Source organism: Camelus ferus, chromosome 14, assembly GCF_009834535.1.
Source record: "Camelus ferus isolate YT-003-E chromosome 14, BCGSAC_Cfer_1.0, whole genome shotgun sequence".
NCBI lineage: Eukaryota > Metazoa > Chordata > Mammalia > Artiodactyla > Camelidae > Camelus > Camelus ferus.
The window spans coordinates 29,202,653-29,230,471 of NC_045709.1; the positions used below are offsets into that span (position 1 = coordinate 29,202,653).

The 27,819-nt window shown below is 44.6% G+C and overlaps 1 protein-coding gene across 1 annotated transcript in view; it reads left to right on the forward strand.

Moving 5' to 3' along the window:
- The window catches only part of EFNB2 (ephrin B2), a 44,336-nt gene extending 17,866 nt beyond the window's left edge, over positions 1–26,470 (forward strand). Inside the window, exons 2-5 of the mRNA XM_032496681.1 lie at positions 4,643–4,926; positions 20,565–20,657; positions 21,383–21,496; positions 22,867–26,470. Coding sequence (XP_032352572.1) covers positions 4,643–4,926; positions 20,565–20,657; positions 21,383–21,496; positions 22,867–23,255 — 880 coding nt within the window. The 3' untranslated portion in view covers positions 23,256–26,470. The remainder of the gene's footprint in view (positions 1–4,642; positions 4,927–20,564; positions 20,658–21,382; positions 21,497–22,866) is intronic.
- Positions 26,471–27,819: the final 1,349 nt, after the last annotated feature.

The following is a 27,819-nucleotide window of genomic DNA, read 5'->3' on the forward strand; positions in this document are numbered from 1 at the left end:
AATGATATTGCTAAGAAATTCATCCCGTTTTCTTTTCACATACATTCTACGATTCTCATAAATTGTCTAGAGTCCATCTGTAATACCACATTTAAAACACAAGCCCATGTGTGGTCAGTCTCTCCCTCACCCTGTGGTTCCTGGCCTCCTAGGGCACCGCAGGCGTACCAGATGGCCACCCTTATGATGCTCTCAAGCCTGTGTGTGCATTGACTTTCTTTCTCTTGATTTGCCTCAACTTCATGGCTTATCTCTGAAGAGCTCAATTTAGGAAGAGATGCATTTCCCCAAACCAGATTTATGCTGTAATGTGATGCAGTGAGAACTGGGAAGTGTGCAGGGAAAGGGGCTTTTCCTGTCGCAACTTGGGTTTGGCACAGCGCGTCTTCATCTGTTTTGTGTGTTACGTTCGTTTGCGGTGACAGAACAAGACCGTGTGGTGGAAGGTGCTTTGATCAGTGCTTAGCAAAGAGTAAGTGCTTGAAAGCAGTGGTGCTTCTGGTGTTAGAGCTTCTGGAGGTGGTACATGGCCTTGCATTTTAACTAGGGATGGCAGAAAACCGGTGACACTCATAAATCCAGAGAGAACGGGTCCAAAACTCCATCCGCACCGCTCCATGCTGTCTGGAAGCGCCGTGGTGCTGGGGATGGGCCACTCCGCTCTCAGCACACCCCTGTCCCCACTCCGGGTCATCCTGTCTTCAGAATTCCCTCCATGCCTCTGATCTGCAAATTAGTTTGTGGCACTTAATTTGACTTAAATTTATGTGTGTGTCTCAGCTGCCATTTGTCCTTCCATGTTTTTTCCAAAGAACACATTATTCATTGAGCACCTACCAGATGCCAGCCCTTGGGCACTCGGTGTTGAATCAGCCACGCATGGGACCCGCCTGCCCGCAGGAAGCTAGACCGTAGCTCTGGCAATCAGGGTCCTCTGCTCGTCTGTCACTCAGAGCGTCTGGCACGAACGCGGCTGCCTTAGTTGTTACGCTCACGGTAATTACTCTCTTTGCTCCCATGTTGCCTTAGAAACTGCGAAGGCACGTGGACGGGCCTGGAGGCCATGAGGCTTTGTGAAATAAGTCAAGAGAAAGACAAATACTGTATGTTATCGCTTATATGTGGAATCTGAAAAATAAACAAACTAGTGAATATGACAAGGAAAAAACAGGCTCACAGATGTAGAGAACAAACAACTGGTTCCCGGTGGGGAGAGGGGAGGGGGAGGGGCCAGATAGGGACAGGGGATTAAGAGGTACAAACCACCGTGTAGGAAATAAATACGCTGCGAGTGTGTATTGTCCAGCACAGGGAATACAGCCAGAATTTTATAGTAACTATAAATGGAGTAGAACTGTAAAACTTTTGCATCACTATGTTGTACACCTGAAACTAATATTATATTGTAAATCAACTATAGCTCAATTTAAAAAAAACAACTGTGAAGTCTCCTGAGAGGCAAAGGGACTTCTGGGCTCGACGCACTTAGTTGTAACGTCCGCAAGAAACCTGTGATTTGGGCTCTCAGCTCAGCCTCAGCCTTTGTCTCCAGAGAAACCGCAATCTCATCAGTTAAAGAGGCCACTGTGCTAGTGTAGCTGTGTAGCTGTGTGCCATGTATGCTTAAAAAGTAAACCTCTAAAGCACTCAAGTCTTGGGTCCTTTTGTATGGATTTAAATAAAGAAGCAGTAGTGTGTGTTTGTTTGTTTAGGAACTCTTAAAACCATTTTTCAGAGTAAAGGATCAAATCCTTGCCCTACTCTTCGCCACAGTGTATTCTGAAAAGTGAACTGATGCTTTTGGAAACATTAGGAATAGTGGGTTTTGTCAGAATTTACTCTTTAAGGGCATATCAAACATGCTTGTTGAAATTAGCGATTCCTCCCCTTCCCTTTCATTCTGATAAGACATCCCTTGGGTTGCTCTCTCCCCATACATGGCTCCCACATCACTGACCAGTAAAGCTTTTTATGTGGTTTGTACCTTCAGAAAATATGGTCTGAACCACGGAGAGCCTTCTAGCCAAACCAGCCCATGTGCCCAATGGTCTTAACTTCACCCCATCAGCACCAGTAAAAACTAGAACTTGGATTTGGTGAGTGAAGAGGGAGTCACGAGGAGGCTCTTACTTGGGCAGGGAGGAAATCCACAGGGAGTCTTGGTGAAGCAGGAAAGAACAATCTTCATGAAGGAAACAGGATCTTGGTAGCATTTTGAATGAAGAAGGAGCTGGGTGAGCCAGATTTGAGACGTAGGTGTGATGTGGGAGAGTTCTGAGATGTGCAGAGATGATCTGCAGCTTGCGGGTGGGGGGAGGTCTGATGTATTTTCTTAAAGGAATTGAACGGATGAACAGGAAGATGAGTCCATCTGTCTGCTGAGGGTCCGGATGTCTGAAGCCTGAGCAGACCCTCGGGGAAGGTGGTCCGTGGTCAGAGTCGCTCAGGGTGAAGATCAGAGCTGAGAGGAGGCAGGTACCAGTGCCTGGCTGCAGACTTCAGTTGTGATTTAGGAATCCTTTTAACAGTGGCTAATGCGGGGCAGTCACTCTGTGCCAGCTACTAAAGGAGCAGGTTTAGAATAGAAAATGTTTGGAGTGGAGTGGGGAACCCCGGCCAGGAGTTGGTCTCTGGTTCTGGGATGCAATGAAGATTTCTTAAGAAGATGGAGGAGTAAGAGATGAGAAAAAGGATGTGTCAGGAAGGTGAGCGATGTGGTACCCAATCACTGTCAGGCTTCTTCCCCCACTTCTCAACCACATCAAAATTACCGTGGGGCACAGGGGTAAAGACTGAAGGGCCTCATCCACAAATACTCGGACTGAGTCCTTCAGTCTGTCCACCGGAAGCCGGAGCGGTGTTTCATCCACAGAGAGCATGGACTTGAGAGACTACACTGGGCCTCGGGACGTCGGGGACAGCCCTGGGCGTCCTCCAGTCCGCTGGAGCTGGGCTTTCAAAGCACTTCCCCAGAAGACTGTAGAAACGGCCAAGAAGGCCACAGAGATGTTCTTGCTCAGTGGCGAGCTACATTGACCAACAGTTCCAGAGAGTTCTACGAGGGTGCACACATGACTGTATGAAATTTGTCATAGTAATAAAAAATACTTATTTTGAATTCTGCTTCACAGTATTTGGTTAGGTGATTCTCTTCCACTTACTCCTTTTCTCCACCCTCCCCTTTTTTTTAAAAATAAATGTCATATGTCCTTGCTTTTTAGCAAGCTCAGTTAAAAAAACAAAAAAGAGGAAAGAAAGGGGGACCACCCTCCCTCTGGGATTTTGAAAGACCATGTTTCCAGGGAAGAGTGACGAGCCACTGTCTGCAACGTGCATTTTTTTCCTGCCCTAAAAAGTACTGGGTTTTGATATAAACCTGTAACGTAGTTTCTGTTGTGTTTTGTGATATTTCATAACCAACCTCATGCACTGTTCAGAAAATTCATACCATTCATTAGCATAAGTCATCATCTGTTCCCTCAGTATCGATTTGAAATTGGGGGTGCCTCACCGTCCTGTTTTTTCTCTCTCAGTGAATTATCATCCATTAATCGTCGTGGCCGGTGGGCGTCCCTTGGTTAAACAGAAGGTTGGATTGGAAGGGTTCTGACGTGATGCTTTGTTCTCGGGCTTTAATATTTTAATGAGCCTGCAGGCTTGGCTGCTTCGGAGGAAAGAACGAGATGCGATTTCTAAGTGTGTTTTTAGTGTTAGCACTTGTAGAAGGATGTTCATTAGGAAGCTCTTGTTTCAGTTCCTCAGAGAAGCTCCCCATTAAGAAAGATCTTTCAGCAGCGTGGCTCGGAAGAAAGAGAGGGGCGGAGGGAGGCATTAAGCTGTAGGCATCAGGGGGGTAGTGTATCCGTAGTTTTAGTTGTAAAGATTTGCTTCTACGAATTAATTGGAGAAAATACATCTCAAGGGAGGGGGAAGAAAAGGTTTGTGGGGCAAGGACAGTGGTTGCTGTTCTCCTGAGTCAGGAACTTTTCATCTTGCAGCTGAATCAATACCTCAGCTAATTATTTCTGGTTATCTTTTATGGGTTTGTAAGACGCTTCTTTTGTTCAGTGTAATAAAAAACCCATTGTTTGATCAGTGACTGACTAATTATGATAAGTAATTTGAAACATTCTTGATGAAACTTGTCTGTTAATTAGCATCAGCAGCAAATGGAAACTAACAGGACAACAAAGAATCAGTGCATCCACTGTTCCCGGAGCTGAGGCCATCCTTCTGTGGCATGCCCAGTAAACCCAGGCTGCCAACGGTTAAAAAATAACAAACAGGCGGGAAGGCAGACTCCCCTCCAAGGAGAAGTTACTGTGTGAAGTTACACAAAGGAGAACTGAAGTGTTACAAGCCGAGGGGGTGGTAAACTGTCAGCAAGTTGACTGATCCTACTGGATGGAGGAAGGAGAGTGGTTTCTTTCTCCTTCTCTTGCTTTTTTTTTTTTTCCTCTAAAGCATAATTCCTAAATTCTTTCACCCCATGCTGATCTGAACTAAGTTACTTATGATAAATAAAAGTGTGGGTCTATAAAACTGTAGGTTGAAATTATTGATGTTGTCTGGCTGTACTGTCATTATCATGAATACTGTTCATTTTTATCAACTCAATGGTGCTTTTTTTTTACGCTTTTAGATTTCTACCTGGACAAGGACTGGTACTGTATCCACAGATAGGAGACAAATTGGATATTATTTGCCCCAAAGTGGACTCTAAAACTGTTGGCCAGTATGAATATTATAAAGTTTATATGGTTGATAAAGACCAAGCAGACAGATGTACTATTAAAAAAGAAAACACCCCTCTCCTCAACTGTGCCAGACCCGACCAGGATGTGAAATTCACCATCAAGTTCCAAGAATTCAGCCCTAACCTCTGGGGTCTAGAATTTCAGAAGAACAGAGATTATTACATTATATGTAAGTATAATTCTATTCCTTTATTTTATAGACATAGAATAAGCTAAATAGGTTTGTATCAACTTTTGTTTCCTTAAAATTATTATTGTGGCAAATAATTTGGTGGGAATCTTTGCTGAAAATTGTCCTTTTTTTTTTTTTTTTAAAGAAACCTTAATTGAATGAGGGACCCGGTACTAATAGTACTCGTTAATATAAATACGCAAAGAGAAGAAGCCTCCTAGAGTTTTTGGAGTATTGAAATAAGTGGATGTATATGAATATACTCAGCATTTTTACTGACAAAACCATTTTTAAGAACCATTGGTCAGATTTTGATAGGTAAATCTTGTGCGATGACTTTTCTCTCCACTCATTAATCCATCCATCCATCCATCCACTCATTCATTTAGTATTTACTCTGTGCCAGAAACTGTGCATAAGTGCTAGGGATTCAACAGTGACAAGATGGTAAAATGGTACCCAGTCCTCATGGAGCTCATAGGTTGGAAGGTTGAGGGTTACTGCCAGACACAGCTGTCCGTGGGCATATTAAAACCAGATTTAGAAGAATAAGAGAAAATTTGAGTTTGTTCAATGAATTACTTTCTCTTCTATCCACGTAATCATTTGACACGTTGTTTTAGGAACAGATACCATGTATCCTTCAGGTCATGTCTGAGCTAGTGTCCACACCCGAGGCTGTGAAACCAGACTGTGCGTGTGCCTGTTAGGTGCAGGCCACGTGCTGGCACGGAGCTAGGACTGTTCCAGGCCCAGGGTTTGTCAGAGTGCAGTCTGGGTGACTGAAATCGTTATTGCCATCACCGAAGCAATGGAAGAGTTTTTCTCCGTTTCTTGGACTGGCGTCTCCACTCTCTGGTCCCGACGGGCTCCAGGTCGTCAGAGGTGCTGAGCCACTGTCCGCTGGGTGTGCTCTGCTGTCTCTGGTGATCAGATTGAAACTTTGGCTTTCTGCACCTCCTCGCTGCTCTGGAGAGTACACAACCAATAATTCATTGAATACTTACCAAGTACTCAATAATATACTATTTTCTGTTTTTTCCTCCATTCATTAGTAATTAAAACAAAGATAGTCAGAGCTGTGTCATTCCTGTCCTTTGCCATGAATCTGAAATGCCACAGAGATTGCAAGCCTATTTTTAAGCCAACTTGCTACGTGGAGAGTGGCTTAGCGAGATAAGTAACAAAGGAGAAGGGAAAGTGGTGAATTATAGATGTCAGAGAACAGTCATCATACAATGAAAATAAAAGCATTTTGAGGGAAGAGATAAGCAGGTGGGTGAGAATGTATACAAAATAAGAGGAATCTTTGAAAATGTAAAATAGTTATTAGGTAAAATAAATGAAAACCTTAAGCTTTTGGAAGCATAACAGTGTATTCAAAAAAAAGGAAAGACTTTTTAAAGTAAGACTGCTTACCAGGGTGCTAATGTGTAGCACACCATTTATAGGGCGCTGAACCCAATGCTGAATTCATTACAGAGGCCAATGCCCCTGGGTAGGGTGGGACAAGGAACATGGGGGTCCCTGGAGAGCAGGTACCCTGGACATTAGCGGTTCCTCTGTGTTAAGTGTTTGTCAGTAGCACAATGCCTGGAGCCCAGCCTTCCACCTGGCTCTTCGTGGAAATAAGCCAACAGACCCAGGGTCTCTCCTCTTCCCTTAGTTTATGACTTCATAAAGATGGCTTTGTCGAGCCTAAGTTTCCACTGGGCGCAAGTTGGATTTCAGCAAACGTTGCAGGTTTAGTCTGAAACCATACGCAAGCAGTGCAGGTAAACACGTGGTTAGTCAGCATCTCTGTGTTCAATGCAGTGAGCATTTAATAACGACTTGCTATCCACACACGACAGGTTTGTATTTAGAAGGGCAACTTAATTTATAATTATCGTCTGAATCCACACAATAATGGCATCGCTCATTTATCCTCCCCTCAAAACTCACTGTTGGGTTCAGGAGCAGGTGCCGTGGCAGGAGGTGGCGAGCTACGCCGGCCTTTCACACCCTCCTGGAGTTGTGGTTTAAAGGCAGGAGCATGTGGTGGTCTGGGATGAATGAAGCACTCTTAAAAGTCGAGTGGAGGGTTTCTAGTTTGAATGCCACTGGTTGACTGATTGTCACAGGCCAGGGAAAGGGCCCAGGGCCGAGGGGTCTGCCTGAAGCCCAGGAAGGCTCAGGAGAGAGCTGAAAGGGCCCTGCCGTGTCCCAGACACAGGAAGACGCTTCAGACGTTGCAAAAATGCAGGCACCAATTTCCCGCCCACCCTACGGCAAAGCCAGCTGATGGACAGCTTTTCCTGGAGAGGAAAGGAAGGGTGAGAAGCACAAATTTCTAAAAGTTTAAAAGTTAATGTTGACTTTCCGTTGCCTCTTCAGGAATCCCAGGGCTCCAGAACAATGAAGAGATTTTTGAAAGTCACCACTTTCCACATCAAACAACCCCTCCCACGTGCACACAGGGTCACACCCTACTTAAACCAGTAACTACCCTAGGTGGCACCGTGGAAAGTACCTGAATTCACATGCGCGTCACATTTCGGACTGTCCCTTCCCTTGGAGAGAGTTAACAATATGGGTATTTTTGAGTTGCTACCATGCATGTATTACATGTGTTTAACTCCAAATCCTCTTGTCTGGTTAGTAAGCACCTTCTTCATACCTGAGAGTTATCAGTATGCACGGCCTCCTTGTCATGTGCTGGTTTCTTCCCACGGGAAGGAAAAAGAGAAGCGATAGTTTGGAGTAGCCCCCGAGGGGAACAGTCCAAGTTACCCAGGGAGGAGCTGGTGTTGGGTGATTCCCTAGATGAACCGATTTCAGGAGCCACTGGGATGAGAGCCGGAGACCCGGGTTCTAGTCCTGCTTCCTGAGGTTAATAAGAAGATCACTTTATTTCTCTGAATTTTCATTTCTTCTCTAGACACTGCTTTTGTTGCTGCTCTTCTGGCTAGAGATGGAAGTCTTCAGTTCCACACCACTCTGTGGTTGGACACACTCAGCCAGGAGGGGGTCTCTTGTTAGTGGGGCTCTTCTGCAGCCGAATGAACGGGATCCACCGTGATTTGATCGGTAGTGTTACCAGGTGTAAAATACAGGCATCACACTTGTAAGGTTTAGAAGTGAATACTGATTTTTCACTGGGAGTGTATTTTTGAGTCTGCTGAGTGTCCCCTGAACTCCCCTAGGAAGTGACCTGACAACGCTGCCCGTTCTCATTAGTTTCTCTCGTAGATGATGATTTGCTTTGACAAGTGGCAAGATGATATATGTGGGTTTCCTTAATGTTTAGAGTTGACTTTTTCAAGTGACTCGGTTCAGTAATTAGCCTTGGGTTTCATTTGCATAATAAAAGCTCCTAATCTTAAATGATCCAGAGGTGGGGGGTGTTCTGACCATTTGGTGTGTTTCTCATTACATTCAGATTCTTAATTGCCTTAAAAACACAGTAAATATGTTATATACCCTACAGTTATTTTTATGTCTTTAATTTTTTTTAAGTTTATAAAATAACTATCTGTTCTAAAGTTGCCCATTGTCCAGGGAGGCTCTGGCTTGGAAAAATACTCCAGTTGGTGTAAGGAAAGCTTTCCTAACTGTGTTCTCAGCCTTCATCATATTTGTGTCAAAACCCTTTCCTGGAGATGCTTTCTGGTGCTTGGTTTCCAGTTCCTTTTCAGAAGTCTAACTGGGAACTGAATGAGTCAGCAGTTGGGGTGAGGATGGAGGCCCTTTGCAGTGTCCGCCCCAGCGAAGGTCATCTAGCCTCACATCAAACCTTGCAAAATACCTACAAAGAAGTTTTCATCACACGACCAAAATTATGTGAGTCAGCGACAGATGAAAATGGACGCCATTGTGTTGATACTTTATAAGCGAACAATGGCCTGGGCCCAGCCGTTGGACAGGACGTCATGCCCTGGGCACTTCCCGACTTAGCTGTGTGTGGCTTTTACGTTATTTTACCTCAGATTCATAGCCAAGATGTGGACTTGTGGAATAGTCTAAAAGTCATTACTTCTTTCTTCCTTTTTCTCTGTGGGGGCACTGGGGACAGAACCCAGGACCTTGTGCATGCTAAGCACGCGCTCTACCTCTGGGCTATTACTGCTTCCCCCCAAGTCATCATTTCTAATGACTGTTTGATTGAACGTTGTTCTGTAGCTGTACCCTGCTGTGTTCACAGTGGTCCTTCCTAAAGCCACCCCTCACTCTCCTTGCCTGGGAAAGTCTTCCTTGAGAAACACTGAATGAGTTCAAGTGAGTCATCATTTCATAGGCCCCTCACTGATTTCATTCTCCAAAGCACTTAAAAAAAAAATTATCAGAGGATGTGAAATTGGAAAGCTCTGCAGTCAGCTTTGCTATTTCTTCGGCATAAACTCTGCTTCTGAGCAGAAATAAAATCAATTAAAATGCTTGCACACAAATATAGGGAAACACTGTTCTTAAAGAATGAAAACAGAAGAACAGCAGATTCCATCCCGTGATTTCTGTTGAGTGTTTATTTTCCTTTTTTTGTTTGTTTGGCTTTTTCTTTTAGGTTTTTGACTTGCTTGTTTCTGGGGAGTAGGTGTGGCAGGTGGCACGCAAACGTGCTGGACGCACCGTGAGCCCTTTCCCGAGCAAGAGAGTCAAGGGAGGCTTCAAGCGTCCCCTTACATGCAGACTTCTAAGAATGGGAGGCCTCTGCAACGTGACTATATGCTTTAGGTGACAAATTATTTACACGATAAATGTGGCAGAAGCTACATCTCCATCACTAAGTGTCATCAGGTTCAGAGATGGCACATCAGCCTGTCACTTGTGTCCTCGGACTTTGGGGTGGGGATTTATGCCTGAGACCTTGCAGGTCATTGCTGAATCCAAGCATTCAGACACATCTTTCCTTTCCACCCACAACTGCTGGCTTTGCAACAGAATTATCATCAGAGTCCTGGGTGTTTGGAGGATTTATGGAGGCGCCACTTAGAGCGACAGAGGCACGTGGCAGTTGGGAGTCTGGAGTCAGGCAGAGCTGGTTCTGGAAGGCCCTTCGACAAATGGCTTGACCAGTCTCTCCTCGGCCTCTGCTTCTATAAAGTGGTGGTGATGCCAGTACCCGCTTTCTCCGCACGATGTGCATTTCAACAGGGTAGTGTCTGCAGAGTGCTGGCTTCCACGCCCGGCACCAAATACACACACCTGAGGGTCCCTGTGGGGCGCGGGGGGCGGGGCGGGGGAGCTGCGAGGCAGACCCCTGCTCTCCTGCAAGCTAGCGGGCGGGGGAGAGGGGCTTAGAACGTGTCATTTATCTGAAAACCATCCACAAAATGAAACTCCAGAGGCTTTGCAAGTTTCAGTAATGCTGCATAACTTAATTATAAGCTCTTCCCTCTTTTTTGTCTTCTCAAAGTGTTATAAAAGTTCTTTTGTCCTTGGGCTTCCTTTACCAAGAAACAAGCATTTATGCCTCTTTTTGCTGGTGGCATTGCCCAAGCTTGTTAGCGGATCCTCCGTGAGACCCGGAAGGGACAGCCTGGGAGGAGGCTTCCACAGGGACAGTCATCGCCCACTCACCACCTCCCAGCCTTGCCAGGGCTTTTTCTCTGTGCCCTGTCACCCAAAGTAGATGCTGTACTTTTTATTGATCATTTCAGCAGCGTTCCGATGTAGTATAAATATTCTTCTAGAGAAAAAAAGATTTACATGTCAGAGCTGCCCTGTCCCTGAAGCTGGCTGGGGAGGTACACCATTTCATCTGCCTGGTGATTAGAAGCATCATTTCTACTTTTTTTTTTTTAACATAACATAAAATCCTTTTTGGACTGGATTGAAGGCTCTCTCCCAGAGTGTATCAGTAAGGCTCCTTGTTGAATTTAATATGAACCAAGCTTAAGTTCTTAACACTGTGAGGAGTAAAATCTCAGCTTCCGCTTAATGGGACCTTCTGCCGAGAAACTCCTGGCTCACAGGTCTGAGGGAGTCACGGCCACGGGGATGTTTATCCCGTGTCTCCCGGAGTTCAGGAGGATCAGGCTGCTGGAGACTGAGACTCAGGTCGCACTGAGTGGCATCACCTGGGCAGTAGTGACAGGTTATCTCATTTAAGGCTAGACAGGGATTGCCCTGTGAGCACCATTCCTTGTCCCCCCCCCCCCCCAAAAAACCGTGAATGAGTAAGAGGACTCTGGTTCTTAAAGCAGTGGGGAGAGACTGAATAAGACCAGGAGCGAATGGGGATGACGGCGGCGACTCGGGCACAGGAGGATTGTTTAGGAATCGCTCAGAATAAAACCACCCCTACTGGTTTATAGGATGCATCCCAATATCTCTAGCTCCTGTGTTGATAGCTCTTTTTAAAGTTTACTTAGACTTGTAAATAATTGAACAGTGCTGGAGACCTCGTTCAAGCATGAGAACGAGTTTCCTTCTTAATAGCTTTTAAATATTTATCGGGAAGATCAAAATTTAAAGCAAAATAAAGCACTTTAAGAAATAGCCAAGAGGCATTAGACAGACATGAAAAGATTACTTTGCGAAAACTTACTTACACAGTTCTTAAGAGGCACACGTTTGCTCCTCACATTCTGAAGTCTCAGGCTGGGTGTCTGATCCCTTAGAGGCGAGTGTGGTGGCCTGCCACATTCTGTGTCACTTTGTAGTCTGGGAACACAGGTGACAGAGGAATTTTTAGCGCTGTGAGGAAAGAGAAACTTGGAAAGTGGGAGTAGTTTAGTACAGTTCACACAGCCATGAAGTTTCAGGGGAAGAAGTCAGACCAGGGCTGTCAGGCCCTTAGACCAGCATCATTAGTTTATGACGGTGCCCCTGGCTCACCAAGTGTATGAACATGTGCAGAGCAAGAGGAAAGATGGTGTATGTCCACAGCACACCACGTACACAGTGTAGTAAGGAGTCCGCGTCCGCACACGCCACATACGCGGTGCCAGTGGAGAGGGCGTGCGCACACACCCAGTACAGATGCAGCCATCGCAGGGACCCAGAGAGCGCTGTGCTGAGTCAGACGCGTTGGACCAGAGGTCCTGTCTCGTGCTGCGTCTCGTGTAACCAACCTCAATCATGGCCCCCAAAGCTGACCTCAGCACGTTGCGCAGCACAGTAGGAAAGGAGAAGGGCCACTGGTTAAAGGTGGTTGTCATGGCAATTTGTCAGGTCTTCTGAATTTTTTTTTCTGTTTTGATCTACTGCCTGTTCATTCCGGTTCTTCAATAAGACTACACTTTGTGTTTTGTCAAGTACAGTTGACCCTTGAACAACATGGGTTTGAACTGCTTGGGTCCACTTACAGGCAGATTTTTTTCAGTAGTAAATCTTACAGCACTGCACCATCTGCTGTTGGTTAAATCCTGGAATATGACAGAACCGTGGGGACTGAGGGCAGACTGAGTTATACTCAAATTTTTTACTGTGTGTGGGTCGGCGTCCCTAACCCCTGTGCTGTTCAAGGGTCACATGTATTTTGCACCCCTCGATACAAAGTTGCTAAGTCGTAAAGTTAAAAATAATAAAAATCTTTCAAATGTACAAAAGAGGTAATAAGAGACTTTACATTTCCTTAGCAAAGGATAAGTGCTACGGTTTGTGTGGATGGATGGGTGGGTGGACAGCCAAAACCTCTGGCAGGAGCATAACTGATCACTTCACTTCACAGAGAAGCCAGACTGTGTTGCTGAAAGACAGTCCTGCCTCTCAAATGGCTTTTTGCATCAGTGAAGTAACCCAGTTTCATTGTTCCTGATGTTAAGCCAGGAGATGAAGGTATTCTTTTATTGAAGCAAACATGTGGAAAATTGCTCCGGATTCTTGGGAGTAGAGAACATGTCCCCTGAACGGAATTAGGTTCATGTGTAGGGCAGATTCAGACAGGGCGCTTTATCGGGGTTACCGCTGGTCTCTAGATGGTCAAAGCAAATAACATCACGTCCATCTAAACTATTATGCCATTAGAGTGGTGCATTTTCTCATCGGCAGTGTTATGTTCTAAACTGTCAGCAGACATTAATTCCGTCACCGGTGAAGCCCTACCACCCAGAGATGACCTCTGCCTCAGATGGAGGGTTTCCACTTCAGTGCTGCGGTCTCCCAATTACTGGGTCATTAATATCATTGCATGTGATTAGGGACGGCAGAATGAGCAGGAGGTCTGCGGGCTGTGTGCGCTCCCCACCATGAACTTTTTACTCCGACCCTTTGCTATCTAGACTTTTCCACATCTCCACAAAGCTATTTTAATGATGAAGACCATTAAAAACTCAGGAGTGGGCTAGAAATTGTGTGCTAGAAATAATTCACTCAAACGCACGCTTCTTCATGGCTCAGAATATTTTTATTAGATATTATCACCATCTCTTGACCAGGAAGTCTCATTTTTAAAGAATCGGAATGCTTAAGTAAAGCTAATGTGGACAATGGGGGATTATGTTTTATCTTTAGAACTCTGACATCACTCCTTTGTTTTGTTTTGTTTTAAATGTGAGTTTGGTCATTATATTGAAGTGGTCATCTGGCCACCTATTTTTAAAACATAATTCCTCTTTCTTAGTAGGTTTTGGTGCATAATGAGGTTGACTCTCATATATAAAGGTAATTGTTCTCTTACCATTGACTGTCACATTCTCATGATGTTAACTCTGGATCGCTGTGACAAGATGAGCTCCCTGAAAGCACACTAGATGCAGTTTTTTTAATGAAATCTGGTTGAAATTATTTTCCCTAATGAGACTCCACCTGCATGAATCATCGTAACTTTTAGCCATAAAATTTTAGACTTAGAAAGAGCCATTTTCCCTCAACAGAATTGATTAAAAATCAAGACATCAAGGTGTTGCAAGCAGTATTTTGAGGGGGAAAAAAGAGAAGCCACTCACGAATGATTGCACGTGTTTATGCATGCGTCTTATAGAAGGAGGGGACAGGTGATTTATTGCCAGGACAGTTTGATCTTTCTCAGGAAAGCATCAGTACATGCTGGGAGGTGTTTCTGTCATGACATATACCCTATGTGTGCACGCACACACACACATGCACACGTTCAAGGCTTCTCTTTCTCCCATTTTTTCACTCTGGTTGTAGGTAATCAGTGACTTTCCAGGGCTAGCTCATCAAAGGTAACTATGACTCTGAGCCTTCAATGATTGTCACTAACTTGATCTTTGGGTACAGTTGTTAATGGTGAAAAGATTTTATGAGTGAGCTGTGCTAGAATGTCTTACGTTCTAGAGGTAGTGTTGATTACTTTATGTTATTACTGTTCTCTTGATAGGGTGACCTCCCGCAGTGTCCAAGTCTCATGTGGTAGATGAGATAGGAGAGAAAATAACTTACATTGGCTCCTTTAGACTCAGTTCTGCCTAGTTTCTTCCTCTCTCCCCTCTTCCCAAAAGAGTGATACAAAAGTGGCAGTGTCATATGTCATTAAATCTTTTAGTCAACTCACCAGGAGAAGCAGTGTACTAAACTGTTTCAAGGTTGTTACATTTTTAAAAACTCTTATTTCTGAGCTGTCATTAGCAGATCCAATCATTGTTCATGGTGAACACTGAAAATTGAGGAAATTATTCTACCGTTTTATTTAAGAGCATCCATTTATACTGGATACCTGGTGCCTTTACTCATTTAATGCCAGAATATGGGAGGAGGGTCTGGTTTTTAATTCATTTTTTCAAATCATTCTGTCTACTGGAGAAGCTAATGGATTACTTTGTACAGAAGTCACTGGGGCTAAGCCAGCTACTACCTTTTAATGCCTGATTTACTGCTTTACAATTTCAAAACGCAGCCAGGGTGATGTGGTTTTAATTCAAGTGTTTCTTCCTGTCCCACTGGCACAAAGTTTCCTGGGGTAAAAAGCACACCTATCCTGTATCTTCCTTTGTATTTTTCTTTTTTCCAACTGAGGCCATTTTAAGAAGTATTTATAAAACTTTTACTCTAAGATCAGGCATTCTGGGATGAAATGCTATATGATTTGAAATAATGCTAATTTTTTTTTTAATATTACACCAAGCAAAAATAGCAAGGCTCTTGGAAAATCATGATGGTATATATTCGTCATTTCTTTGACTGTAAATCCACAGAGAAACACATAAAAGGGAAGAAGTTAGAAGAAGTGATTTTTTTTTCATCTTCCTTTTGGCACATCATACAGATGTTTTTGCTCCAGACGCTTTTATTAATTTTTTAAAAAGGCATTTATTTTTAGCATTCAGTGAGTATTATCATTTCCACGTTTAGAATTATTTTCTAAGTTAGAGTCTTAAAGGGTAATCGTGATATTCAAGGCATTAAACTACACCGAGTTCTGGAAATGGAATTCCTGTTTCCTTAGTGCGTATCTTGAATGTGCACCCCACATTTTCAATTTGAATTCATGTCTGGGTGTTAAGTAGGTAGATCTTAACTTCCTGGTTGCATGTTCACATTAAATAGTTATATTTCTATCAGCCTTCTGGTTTTCAACTTACATATGTCATTTCATTTTTTTTTTCTTTCCTTTTAGACACTCAAAGGTTGGCTAGCCCTGCTAGAAGAAAACAGTAACAAGTTTATGTGTCATATTTATTTTAATGTCCCAGCTTTACTCTTTGTGTTTATGACTTGATTCTGTTGCTTTTGGCTCCTCAGTATGCCAGGTTATATGCTTTTGAGCTCTGAATTGAGTTTCCAGAGACTGATGTGTAGAAACACTGGCCTGAGAAATCACAATTAGCAGGGCCAGTGGATGGTGACCTGGAGGAAGAGAGTAGCTCTAAGAGGATGCTGCTGATAGAGGGTTTTCATAAAATGTTCTTTGTTTCATAATCAAATAAGAGCAAATTACACCATGGGCTGCTTTATATGAAGACAAGGTTCTTACTCTTATGAGAAAGCTGAACTCTCTGGTTTTCCTGACTCTGTATGCTCAGTATTGTCTGTGTCTCTTTGGTGGACCTCCTTGATGAAGTTGATAAAAAAATATTTGCTTTTGAGTGTCCATCAGTTCCCCACCCTGTCCCGGCCCTGTCCTGACCCCATCCCAGTAAGTCGCATCTTGAAATAGTTTGTTTCTGTTTTGTAAATAAGTGTCTTTTTTTTTTTTTTTTTAGATTTGAGATTTGTAGATACTAACTACAATATATATAAAATAGATAAACAGCAAGGTCCTACTGTATAGCACAGGGAACTCTATTCAGTATCTTATAATAACCTATAATGAGAATGAATATATGCATGTATACGTATAACTGAATCACTACGCTGTACACCAGAAACGAACACAGCATTGTAAATCAACTCTACTTCAATTAAGATAAACTTGCTTGAGTATTTTACTCAGTTCTCTGGAGCAGAAGTATAAGCTGGTGTTCCGTGCTTTCCATGATAACCCGAGTTCTCCTTCACAGTCATGCTCTTATTCTGTAGACTTTTTGGTGCTGCCCTCACTCTTCGTGCAGGGGGACCCATCTGTCTGCACAGGTCCGGCAGGTGAATTCTTCATCTGATTAGCACAACGTTGCCCAAGTGATAGACTGAAGTAAAAACAGCCAGGTCCCCCTGCCCCCTCTCCTCGGGGTGCAGAGCAACCACAGCTGGATGAAGACATGTCACAATGCAGCATGACTTCCTCTCCATGGGCCCCATCTAAAAGTCACAGCCAGAATATATCCCTGCCTTTTCAGGCTGCTTGGCTCACGGGTTCTCCTTTTTATCTACTCAGATAACCAGTGTGCCATCCCCAGTGAGGAGGCACTGCAGGCAAGTTCCTGTGCAAATACACGGGAAACCACAGGTGCTGGCTGAGTAGTTTCTAGACGTGAGGAGAACTTTTAGGCCGTGTGGACTCAGGGTGCTTTTTTCTTGCTGAGCAATGATCTCCACCCACTTAAAATCAGGCCCTGGGGGAACAATGTCGAGATCCCAGCACACTCACTACATGCAGTTAGAGCCCGGAAGCAGAAGCCTTCAAGAGCAGGTGGTGAAGTGCCTACGTTTCTTTCTGAAACCTGTTTTCTAACTAGATGGAGATAATTTTCTAGTAATTTTTAGTTTTATAAAGTCTATTTTTTTCCCTGGGCCAAGGAGGGGGTAAAAATGGGCACTAAAAGCTTAGATAGAACAGTGTTATTTTTTTCTAGTTAAAGATTAAAGGCAATTTCAACCATTTAGTATACTAGTAGCAGGACTGTGGTGGCTTTAGATGATGCTGGTAGAAAAATACAAAGAAAAACTAATATAATGAGGTTAACAATTTATTTTTACTCTTTCTCTAAAGTTAAAAATTCCTAATACATTCAAATCAATAGTAAAATAATTGCAACACTGTCTCCTGAAATGGAGGTAGAGTTTATTCTCCAAGCATTGGCAATTTCTTTTTGTATTTCAGAGTTGGCCACCGAGCCTCTTAAATAAAGCCTCTTGGTGACTGACTGTTGCAGCAGAAATCAGAATATTAATCTTGGGGCTTTATTTCAGAGTTCACTGCCGGTAACAAGGTGCCATCAGGACAGGACACTTAAGGCTGTGCCATTTCTCAAGGCAGGAGGAGCGGGGAAGGAGAAGGGGATACCCCTGGAATTAGGCCCACAATCCCCTTCCTCAGTAGGAGGTCATGGGGAGGAGAGACATTCATTTGTACTGTGGGATCAAATAGAAAGTACGTTGAAGTTACTCTGAGTTATTTTATAATTAAACTTTCCATGACATTTACCTTCTGAAGAAGCATCAGTTGGTACTAACATCTTAAAACCTGATTTCCCTGACAGATGAGATCATTCCTAACTTAAGGCAAAAATCTTTCCTGGAGGAACACCTAACTAACTGTATGTTAAAGTGTAGCCACCTTTGAAACAGCCAAGTGTTGGGGATGCTATTTCAAAGTTAGTACTAAATTTTTCAATATCTTCCAATAACCTCTGCACCTTCCACACTGACTTAAAGGGGGAAGACGCAGAGCCCAGAATGCAGAGGAAGCACCATCCTCACCCAGTGGCCTGCCTCTTGGCCCGCCCTCCCCTTCACCACCCCACCCCGGCCCACCAGCAGTGACCTCTACCTCCAGGAACTCAGCAAAGGCAGCGTCTGCAAATTTCCCTCTGCATCTCCAGGGCTTGAGGTTTTTTTCTCCCCGAGGAATAAAAAAAAGTTCCAGCTGTGAAAGATGCGAAGCACAATCTTCTTCCTACCATGCACAGCCTGTGGATGTTAGGTTCTAGCCTGCAGTTTAAGTTGAATTCTTTTGGAGCTCTCTACATCTGGGGGCTCTTCAGGCATCACTGTGAGTAAACCAGAGGGAGTTCCCCATGCAGGCGCTGGTATTCAGGAAAGGCACTGGCCTGCAAATTAAAATCAAAAGAAAAAGCCACTCAAATTAAGTGCACCTCCAAACTGGCAAAGGAGAAGTTTGTAGCTTCTGCCTCTGCAGACGCTATTCTGAATTACACTTACCAGTGACTCTTCTCTGCCTGCCTTGTCTGTCCTTTCTTGAGTTTTTAAATTTATTTTTGTCCTTCAGACCTGAATCTTTGATCTTTTTACCTCAAGGTTTAAATAAATAAATCTATATTCCTCCCCACAACCTTTTTTTCTCGGTATATACCCTGCAGATCTTATTTTTATCACTCATCAGCTTAGTGTTAACGTTTTAGCAAGAAAAAGTCAGTCATTTAACTGTGCACTGGGGTGCATTCATGTGTATGTGACTGAGAAAACATGGAGATTCCACTTGAATTAAGTCAACTAAACCTTTGAAACTAGCAGCCACACAAAGACATCATTCTTCCACTTTTTTCCTATATAAAAACATATCCTAAATTTTGACAAAGATCAGTTGAGAAAACTCTAAATAATTAAGTGAAGATTTTAGCACTGCTCTGAAATGAACCAGAGAGTGCCAGCTCGGAGATCCCCATACTGTTCTAAGCCTTTATGAGGGAAGGATGCTTTGAAATTGAGGAGGAAAAAGGGAGAGAAGATGGAGAAAATGGGGAGAAAAGTTTTTGTTTTTTTTTTAGAGTCACACAAGCATGTGAAGTTCTCAGGTATTTGTTCTAACTTATCTGCCAAACATTTTCTCAACAATCAACAAGAAGATACTGTCTACTTTTTACTGTAAAAGAAAAAAATTATGGCAATTTCTGCCCAGTTTCCCAGGAGAAACTCAGTGTCAGCAATAGCAGAAGCGTGAGATACGATTGTGAGACTGGACGTTAAGGAAACACTCAGATAAGCAAAGAGACATTTCTACACACAAGAGGCAGCCATTGTTTGTAAGAAAAACAGTGAAAGTACAAGTCGAGAGCTCGAGACCCAAAGGCACGTCATTCCGTGCCTTGTTTCCCAGCTGATGTTGGTATCCACAGCCCGCATATTTCTCTGCACGAGTGTCTGCCGCCCCGCCACCTCGAAAACAAACAGCTCATTAAAAGAATACCTTTGGATTTATTTTACCAGAAAGTCTATCCCTCTTTCAGGGCTTTTAATAGTGTTGGTAGACAAGACTCTGATAATCAAAGTAGAGAAGGATTTACATGGCAGAAGCGTATATGAAACACCTGTGTTCCTCGCCCCTTGAACTTTGGAGGAAGGAAAATGTCTAACTCGCCACCTCCTTTTCTCTTCTGGAACTCGACCTGGAATGGAAAGCCCGTTTCTCAGCAAGGTGCTGGGTAGCCTGTCTTTCTACAGCTTTAGTTATAACACTATTCAGAGAACTCAGCATCCTAATGCGATAGAAGAGTGTGTTTCAACAGAGCAGAGCATAGGCTGTTTAAAAAAATACATACTGAAAGCAGTCAAATGTTCTGTCCTCCTCCTCCTCCTCCTCCTCCGCCTCCATCCTGAGGTGGAAAGGGAGTCAAGCTGGTGAACCGGAGGCAGGTGGCTGCTGGAGGTTGTCCCCCTGTGTCCCGGGCTGCCCCAGTGCCCTCACAGAGCCGTGGGCACATGTGGTTCCCTCTGTCCATCCAGAGATGTTCTGCCCCAGGGAGCCTGGTTGGGGTTTGGATTTATTTAACAAGGTCGATATTGGTGGTAATAACACATCCCTTCTTTCGGGTCGAGTACCAAATGATGGAGGAGAGCTTCAGAATTTGAAGACCAGAATTCTAGTACATCTCTTCAGCTCAAAGAAAGTTGAGGAAAGAAAAGGGGCGAGGAGTCTCCTCTTTTGAGTGTTTACAGAACTTGGACTCTTGACAAACAGGGAGCATCAAGGTAATTGTTCTCAAAGCAGAAAGTCTGTAGTAGAGGAAGCAGGTGTTGTGTGATGATTACTACATTTTGAAATTACCATATTTACTATCTTGCTCCTTGGAGGTTGACCCCAAAGTAGTCAGTAAGCTTTTTGGAAGATGCTGGCCCTTTCATCTCCAGACTCACGTGAAATCCCTTGATCACGAAGGGAGGAGAGAGCACTTAAGTACACTGGAAACCAGAGGTCATCCATCCGGCAGTGTTGACACTGTATCCATCTTTCTTTCTTTCTTTCTGTTTTTCTTTTTTTGCCTTTCAGCATCCCATACGTTCAGAAAACTTGTGACTAAGAGTGAATTCTTATTTTTCAAATTGCTTTCAGACATTTCATGTTCATGTAAACTTGGCTTATTGATTTCCTGATTTTTTCTTTATTTTTTTGTTTTGTCCATTTTATTTTTAATCAGCTACATCAAATGGGTCTTTGGAGGGCCTGGATAACCAGGAGGGAGGGGTGTGCCAGACAAGAGCCATGAAGATCCTCATGAAAGTTGGACAAGGTAAAGACCGCCCGCCGCTTCACGAAGCCACTGTAGCCGGCTTGAGTCCCCAGCGAGTGCGGCGCCAGCATGGCTGGCGCGCGCCTCCCCTCGCTCTCCAGTGTAGTTTCGAAAGCAACCCTTTCTCCATCCCTTGAGCCACTGACACATTTCCTCCTTCAGCTGATGTGACACTTCTTTTATTGGAGACAGTTGTAAAAGTTGAGGTCGGCCAGGTACAATGTCTGTTGCCATGTACATATACACAGATAGATGCTTTCTTCTTAAAAGCAAAACACCTCTTTGGTTCAAAATTTAAATATCCAGAGCGATAACTAAGTTTCTGCCATTTTGCCCATGTCTGTCCCATGACTACAGAAGACATGTGTTCACTGAGCCTCTCCACCTAGAGGTGACCTATTTTGCAGAAAGAATTATTCTTCTAATTAGAGACTGGGATAGTAGTCAGTCAGCTTGCTCAAATTGAAATGTCATCTGCAACGCTCTGCCTGCCAAATGCAAGAATCCCTATAGCTTCCACAGATGGCCTCACAATCTAAACCTCTGAAATAACTAGTATAAGCATTTTGTTTTAAAAGGAAAATTATATTCCTGCATCTTGCAGTACTTTGCATAAAGAATCTTATGCTCATTGCTATTCATGCCTCTTGAGATACATATCCAGCTCCTAGAGCTAGACCCCATCAGCTGTCTGGGCTGTGAGTAATCGTTTGTTTTTCACATAGATGCAAGTTCCGCTGGGTCAACCAGGCATAATGATCCAACAAGACGCCCAGAACTAGAAGCTGGGACAAATGGAAGAAGTTCAACAACAAGTCCTTTTGTCAAACCAAACCCAGGTAGGGCAGCATGATACGCGCGGGTCTCGGTCGGTGCGGGCCGCCCGGCGGGCACTGTAGGGGCAGCACGGGGTCCGAGTGCTTCTGCGTCAGAGGGCCACCTTGTAGTGAGGAGACTCAGTGATCTTTGCTCTAGGTTGGTTGCTATTAGTTACTCAATCAGAACAAAATAACTCATTCCCACAAAAGTCGTACACTCAGAGAGTCGAATTCATCAGGTTTAAGTGCTGATTGTCGACACTGCTCTTGCAGATCAAAGTTGTTTTCGTTGGCTGACAAGTTACTGCGCTGGTTGCAACGCTAGCTTCAAGTCAGTGTTAATGTATATATAATTAAGGTTCTAATGCCTCATCTAATTATACCTGATCCACAAAGAGCCTGATTAATCCTCTTCTACGTTTAAGATGGTAATGTCTTAAAATATTGCACAATGCCACATTTTTTTTGGGTGGTTTCATAGAAATTTTTTTTTCATATTTTCAGTATAAGATAAAATATAAAGCGAATTCCTGGCAAAAGTTTAAAATACAGGATACAATTGGCTGTCATTTAACTTCATTTTTTGCAGTCTTTGAACAAATAGCTATGTATTTGTTACCACACAAGTGAATTTTCTATGTCGTGGCCGCAGAGCAGACGTCAGCAGCCGCAGCCGGGATCCACAGGCCTGGCTGGTAGTCGCACGAACGTAGCGTCTGCAGCAAAATTCCATCTCTTTCCCAGCGTCAAGGAGGGAAGTTGTTATTTCTAACTTTCAATGACAAGATGTGTCAAATTCTTATGACAAACTGATAAATGGGTAATATAATGATGCCAGGCAATTTTTTAGTACTGAACATTTGGGTTGGCAGTCTGTTCTGTGTGAGAGTTTCTGCTGCCTTCCAAATATACTTTAAGTGTAAATCAAATAATACAAACGAGTTACGGGTTGAACACTTTCCCAGGCCCCATCCTCCCCGTGAGTTCTGGAGCGGATCTGCGGGTAGGCAGGGCTTGTCTTTAAAGGCAGGTGGTGTGGCACTGGCTGCTCCCCACCCTCCTCCTGCTCCCTGTGGTGGCCGCAGGCCAGCCGACGTGGGTTAAGACGTGAGACAAGGTCAAGGGCTGGCTGTCACAGCCCGTCCCCGAGGCTGAAGGATGATGACGGGTAGAAAAGAAGCCGTGGGGTCGGCTCTGACCGGGAGTCACGTCTCCCATATTGCTGGCTTCTGCGTTTTGCTCTTAAAGGAGGTGCTCGGTTTGCCAGCATCTGGCCGCCAGGGAGGTCTGGGGAGGCCCTGCTCAGCGTTCCCGTCTGAGGGGCCCTGCAGGCAGCCGGCCAGCCCCGGGCTCAGAGGTGACTGCTGTGCTTCCTTCTTCCCGCCCCGCAGGGTCCAGCACAGACGGCAACAGCGCCGGACATTCTGGGAACAATATCCTCGGTTCCGAAGTGGCCTTATTCGCCGGGATTGCTTCAGGATGCATCATCTTCATCGTCATCATCATCACGCTGGTGGTCCTGCTGCTCAAGTACCGGCGGAGACACCGCAAGCACTCCCCGCAGCACACGGCCACGCTGTCGCTCAGCACGCTGGCCACGCCCAAGCGCGGCGGCAACAACAACGGCTCGGAGCCCAGTGACATTATCATCCCGCTGAGGACTGCGGACAGCGTCTTCTGCCCCCACTACGAGAAGGTCAGCGGGGACTACGGGCACCCGGTGTACATAGTCCAGGAGATGCCCCCGCAGAGCCCGGCCAACATTTACTACAAGGTCTGAGCCTCGGTGGTGCCTTCGCTTTCCCGGAGGAAACTTACTGTCCTGCTGCCGCCCGCGGGGGGTCGGGGCCCCCTGTGCCTGCGACGGACTGACTAACAGCGCGGGGAGAGGACAGGCCTCCTCGCAGAGCCCCGTGGGGTCGGACAGCTTGCTAGTCTGTAGCGTTTCGGCCGTGGTGACGACGATGCTCACCGACTGCTGGCGACTCCTGTAGAAGATGCGCACTCGGACCGGCGCGCCGGGCACCTCCCCTCCGCCGGGGCCACGGGGACGCAGAGCGCGTGGTGGGCGGGAGCGAGAGCTGGCAGCCCCCGGGACGGCGGCCCGGGCCGCCAGGCCTTGGAACGTGGCCCCCCGCGCTGCACCCCGGACTTGGCTCACAGACTGGCTGCGTGAGGCTTTCCGCGGGCGCGAGCTTTGCGTCCTCGCCGTTGCACACACGCCTGTCAGCCAGGGCTCTGCAGCCCTGCACACGAGATGCCCTCTCACGCCACACTGCATCACTAACGGAACACTGCTACTCCGAGTCTCCCGCTCCCTCCGTTGGCAACAACAGCTGCAGCCGAACGGGTCACACACTTACAGAAGCCCCGTTTGTCCGTCAGGAGCCTTCCAGCCAGACCAGGCTGTCGGCCGAGGAAGACGAAGAGTTCTTGGAAGGGGGGGCCCGGAGAAAGGGCTGTCTGCAAATGCAGTTCAGTGCTGCTGCCTCTGAAACAGAGTTGGGAGGGAAAACCCCAATTAGATAGCACAGCACTTTGGTTTCGCTAAGATTTTCAGACACACACAGTAGATTAGGGTGCATTTGAAGGAATTCACTCTTATCAAATAGCAATGCACAGGGGAAAACAGTTAGTCCCTCCACGCTGGGTGGAACACAGGGGCGTTGTTGGGAGAGGAGCAGGCTGGGCGGGAAGGGAGCGGGAGGCCGCTGGTGGCGGATTCGGGCAGCACTGTCGTGGTACCGGCAATAAGGTGGCAGCTCGGAAGCTGCAGGGAAGTCGGTCTGCTCTGGATGATGTTTCCAGCAGACTCAGCTGCTATACTTACCACATTTTACTAAACACAGGGAGAGCATTTAGGAGAAGAGCAGAGAGCCAAATCTGACCTAGAAGTTTGAAAGCCAAAGGTCAAACAGGCTGTGATTCCATCATCACCGAGGTTATTAAGGAATTCTCATATACACAAGGTGGGTCAGACACCCCGGACCCCGGACCCCTTCCCCGCCCCCCTCCCCATTGAGCCTTACTGACACTTTGGTTTACTGCGGTGCTGTCCTGGCTGTGAGGGCCGAGGGGTAGGTACTGAGCGAGGCCAGGGCTCTGTATCCAGGCGAGGAGCACCTGGCAAACCTCTTAGAGTCCTGAGGACCGAAATAAATTATGATGTCGACGGGGAGAAGGAAGGTAGGATGTATTTATAATAGGTATATAGAACACAAGGGATATAAAGTGAAAGATTTTTACTAATATATATTTTAAGATTGCACACAGTCCACACCAGAAGATGTGAAATTCATTTGTGGCAATTAAGTGGTCCCAACGCTCAGTGCTTTAAAAAAAAAAAAAAATTGGACAGCTACTTCTGGGAAAAACGTCACTCCAGAAATAACAATTATGGGAGCAAATACAAAAATAACCAAGTCCTCTGAAGGCATCTCACGTAACTGTAGATTAGGAAATGCAAGCCCCAAATACCAGGAAATCGGTGTTCCTGCATCATGTATTCGACAGTGACGTGTGCCGGCATTTCTTTTCTGTGCTGTGTTTTCCCCTTGCCTTATGGGCTGAAGTGTTCGCTAGAATCCACCGGGTCACATCGAAGGGGTTTCAGCTGAAAATTCAGCTCGAGCCCCTTCCTTCCTCCCTCCCCCGTCCCTCGCCCCCTCCCTTCTGGGAAACGAACCCAGTAAACAGGAAACCTACTTTTTATGTGCTATGCAAAATAGACATCTTTAACATAGTCCTGTTACTATGGTAACACTTTACTTTCTGAATTGGGAGAGAAAAAAATGTAGCAACAGCATTTTAAGGTTCTCAAAACCTCCAGTGAATACCTGCAAAACTGAATTGTCGTGGAAATTATTCTTCTCTATTTCCTGAACCTGAAAATGCTGTTGGTCCAAAGTGTGTGTGTGTATGTATGAGTGGGTGTGTGGTTTACATGTGTACATATATGTATAATATATATCTACAATATATATTATATATATCTATATCATATTTCTGGGGAAGGTTGCCATGGTGACCAGCCACAGTACATATGTAATTCTTTCCATCACCCTAACCTCTCCTGTACGTGCGTTCATACAAGATTTTCTTGTAAGCCATCAAAAATTACCTTTAGGATGGGGGAGAGAGGCAAGAAGGGGGAAAATGGGAAATAGTTTGATTTTAATGAAATCAAAGGTGTGTATCATCAGTTGGCTACATTTTGGTTATATGCTAAACTGTGAAAAATCAGATGAATTGACGAAGCGTTACTGCAAGCAGTTGAAAAGTGTTCTGTGCGTCTGTTTTGTGTCTGGTGCAGGATATGACAATCTACCAACTGTCCCTTTCTTTGAAGTTGGTTCCGCTTTGGAAAGTTACTGTAAATGCCTTCCTTGTATTCTCATCCCTAGTCGCCCGACTTTGGAATTTGCACCACAATGTTTAAAGTGAAGATGATGTAAATAGGTTCAGATTTTACTGTATATGGATTTGGGGTGTTACAGTAGCCTTATTCACCTTTTTAATAAAAATACACATGAAAACAAGACAGAAATGGCTTTTCTTACCCAGATTGTGTACATAGAGCAATGTTGGTTTTTTATAAAGTCTAAGCAAGATGTTTTGTATAAAATCTGAATTTTGCAATGTATTTAGCTACAGCTTGTTAAACGGCAGTGTCATTCCCCTTTGCACTGTATCGAGGAAAAAAAAATGGTATAAAAGGTTGCCAAATTGCTGCATATTTGTGCCGTAATTATGTACCATGAATATTTATTTAAAATTTCGTTGTCCAATTTGTAAGTAACACAGTATTATGCTTGAGTTATAAATATTTTTCCTTTCCTTTGTTTTATTTTAATAGGCTGTCCTAGGTTTTTGATCTGCTTTAGTTCCACATTGCAGTTAGCCTCCAGAAAATGAAATCCGTGAGGTCACATTCCACGTCTGTTTCAAACTGAATTTGTTCTAAAAAAAATAAAATATTTTTTTCCTATGGAAAAAGCGCCTTCAAAGTATTTGCCTTTCCTTTTTTCTTTTCCTTTTTCTTTCTTTTTTGTTTGTTATTTTAATTTGCCTGCTCCTGCTGTTTCTCTCTGATTACACTTATCCAGAGCCTCTACCCACGGGCATGTGTGTGCCCGTTTTTCAAATCAGACCGTGCATGCACACAATGTGAATATTAGTCTTGCAAAGAGTGATGAGTCCATTGGTTTGCTCACAAAACTACTGAACTCACATTTCACAAATAACACTGTATCATAAACTTTTATAAACTCATCATCCTGAACAGAAAATGTCTACAGTTAGACCAGCACAGTCTGAAAGTGGCGACAGAAAGAGAAGGAGGGACTCCTGCTTTTATCTCCACCCTTAGTTCCAGGTTAATCGAATTTCCATTCAAGCAAACCAGTTTGCTATTGACAGCTTCATTTTTCTTCACAAAATAATCCCAGAAGGAAGGAAAAAGTCATGTGTTCTTTGTAACAATTTGACATGGATGAAAGTGTGTGTTGTGATGGTGGACAGAGGCAAGCAAGAGGCCAGTGGGGAATGCAGCTACACTCGCACTGCTGGCCTTCCTGGGGACAGTGACCCAGTGCTCTGAGTGTTTGCCCTGCTTGCCTGGACTTTGTGTCTTGAGATTGATCATCAGATTCCCACCCTCATCATCCTTTGAGATCTGAGGGCAGAGCTGTGGTCAAGGCAGAAGCAGCGACTGGTTACCAAGAAGTGCTCAGATCTCTATCTGCATTAACTCTGGTTAATCCTTACCTTAAGGAGTGAAGCATTTTAGGTTGGGAGCTTGAGAAAGGGCCCCTGAAGTAAGGACCCAGATTCTCCAGCCCAGACTGATTTGCCCAAGATCACAGCCCCAGTCAGTCAAGAATCTGTGTGTTTAAAAGCCCCTCAGGAGATTCTCATCAAAGGCTGGTTTTGGAAGCAGGTCTCTCTGCAGCATCCTCCTGGCAGATTTGAACTAAAGGAGTGTTTGTCGGATAAATGCTCTCCTTCCAAAAAACAAAACCAAAAAAAATTCTCCAGAGGCCCACAGTGTCATTTGGTGCCAGAATAGTAGTTTCATCTTCTCCATCACTTTGTTTCACTCTGCCTCTCGGTCCCTCCACTGCAAACTCAAGTTTGGGGACATAATTCACAGCCACAGCATTGAGCTGCATGCTCGACCCCACACACCAAAGATCATGAATGATTAGTCTGAGTAAAACAATGATGAAGCATTGCATTTTCAACTTTGACTTGGTGACCTCTGTTACAATTTAAATGATCAAATACACAGCGTCGTTTTTCCCTACCTTGTTTTTGAAACCACATTTTCCAAACTGAGTAAAGCC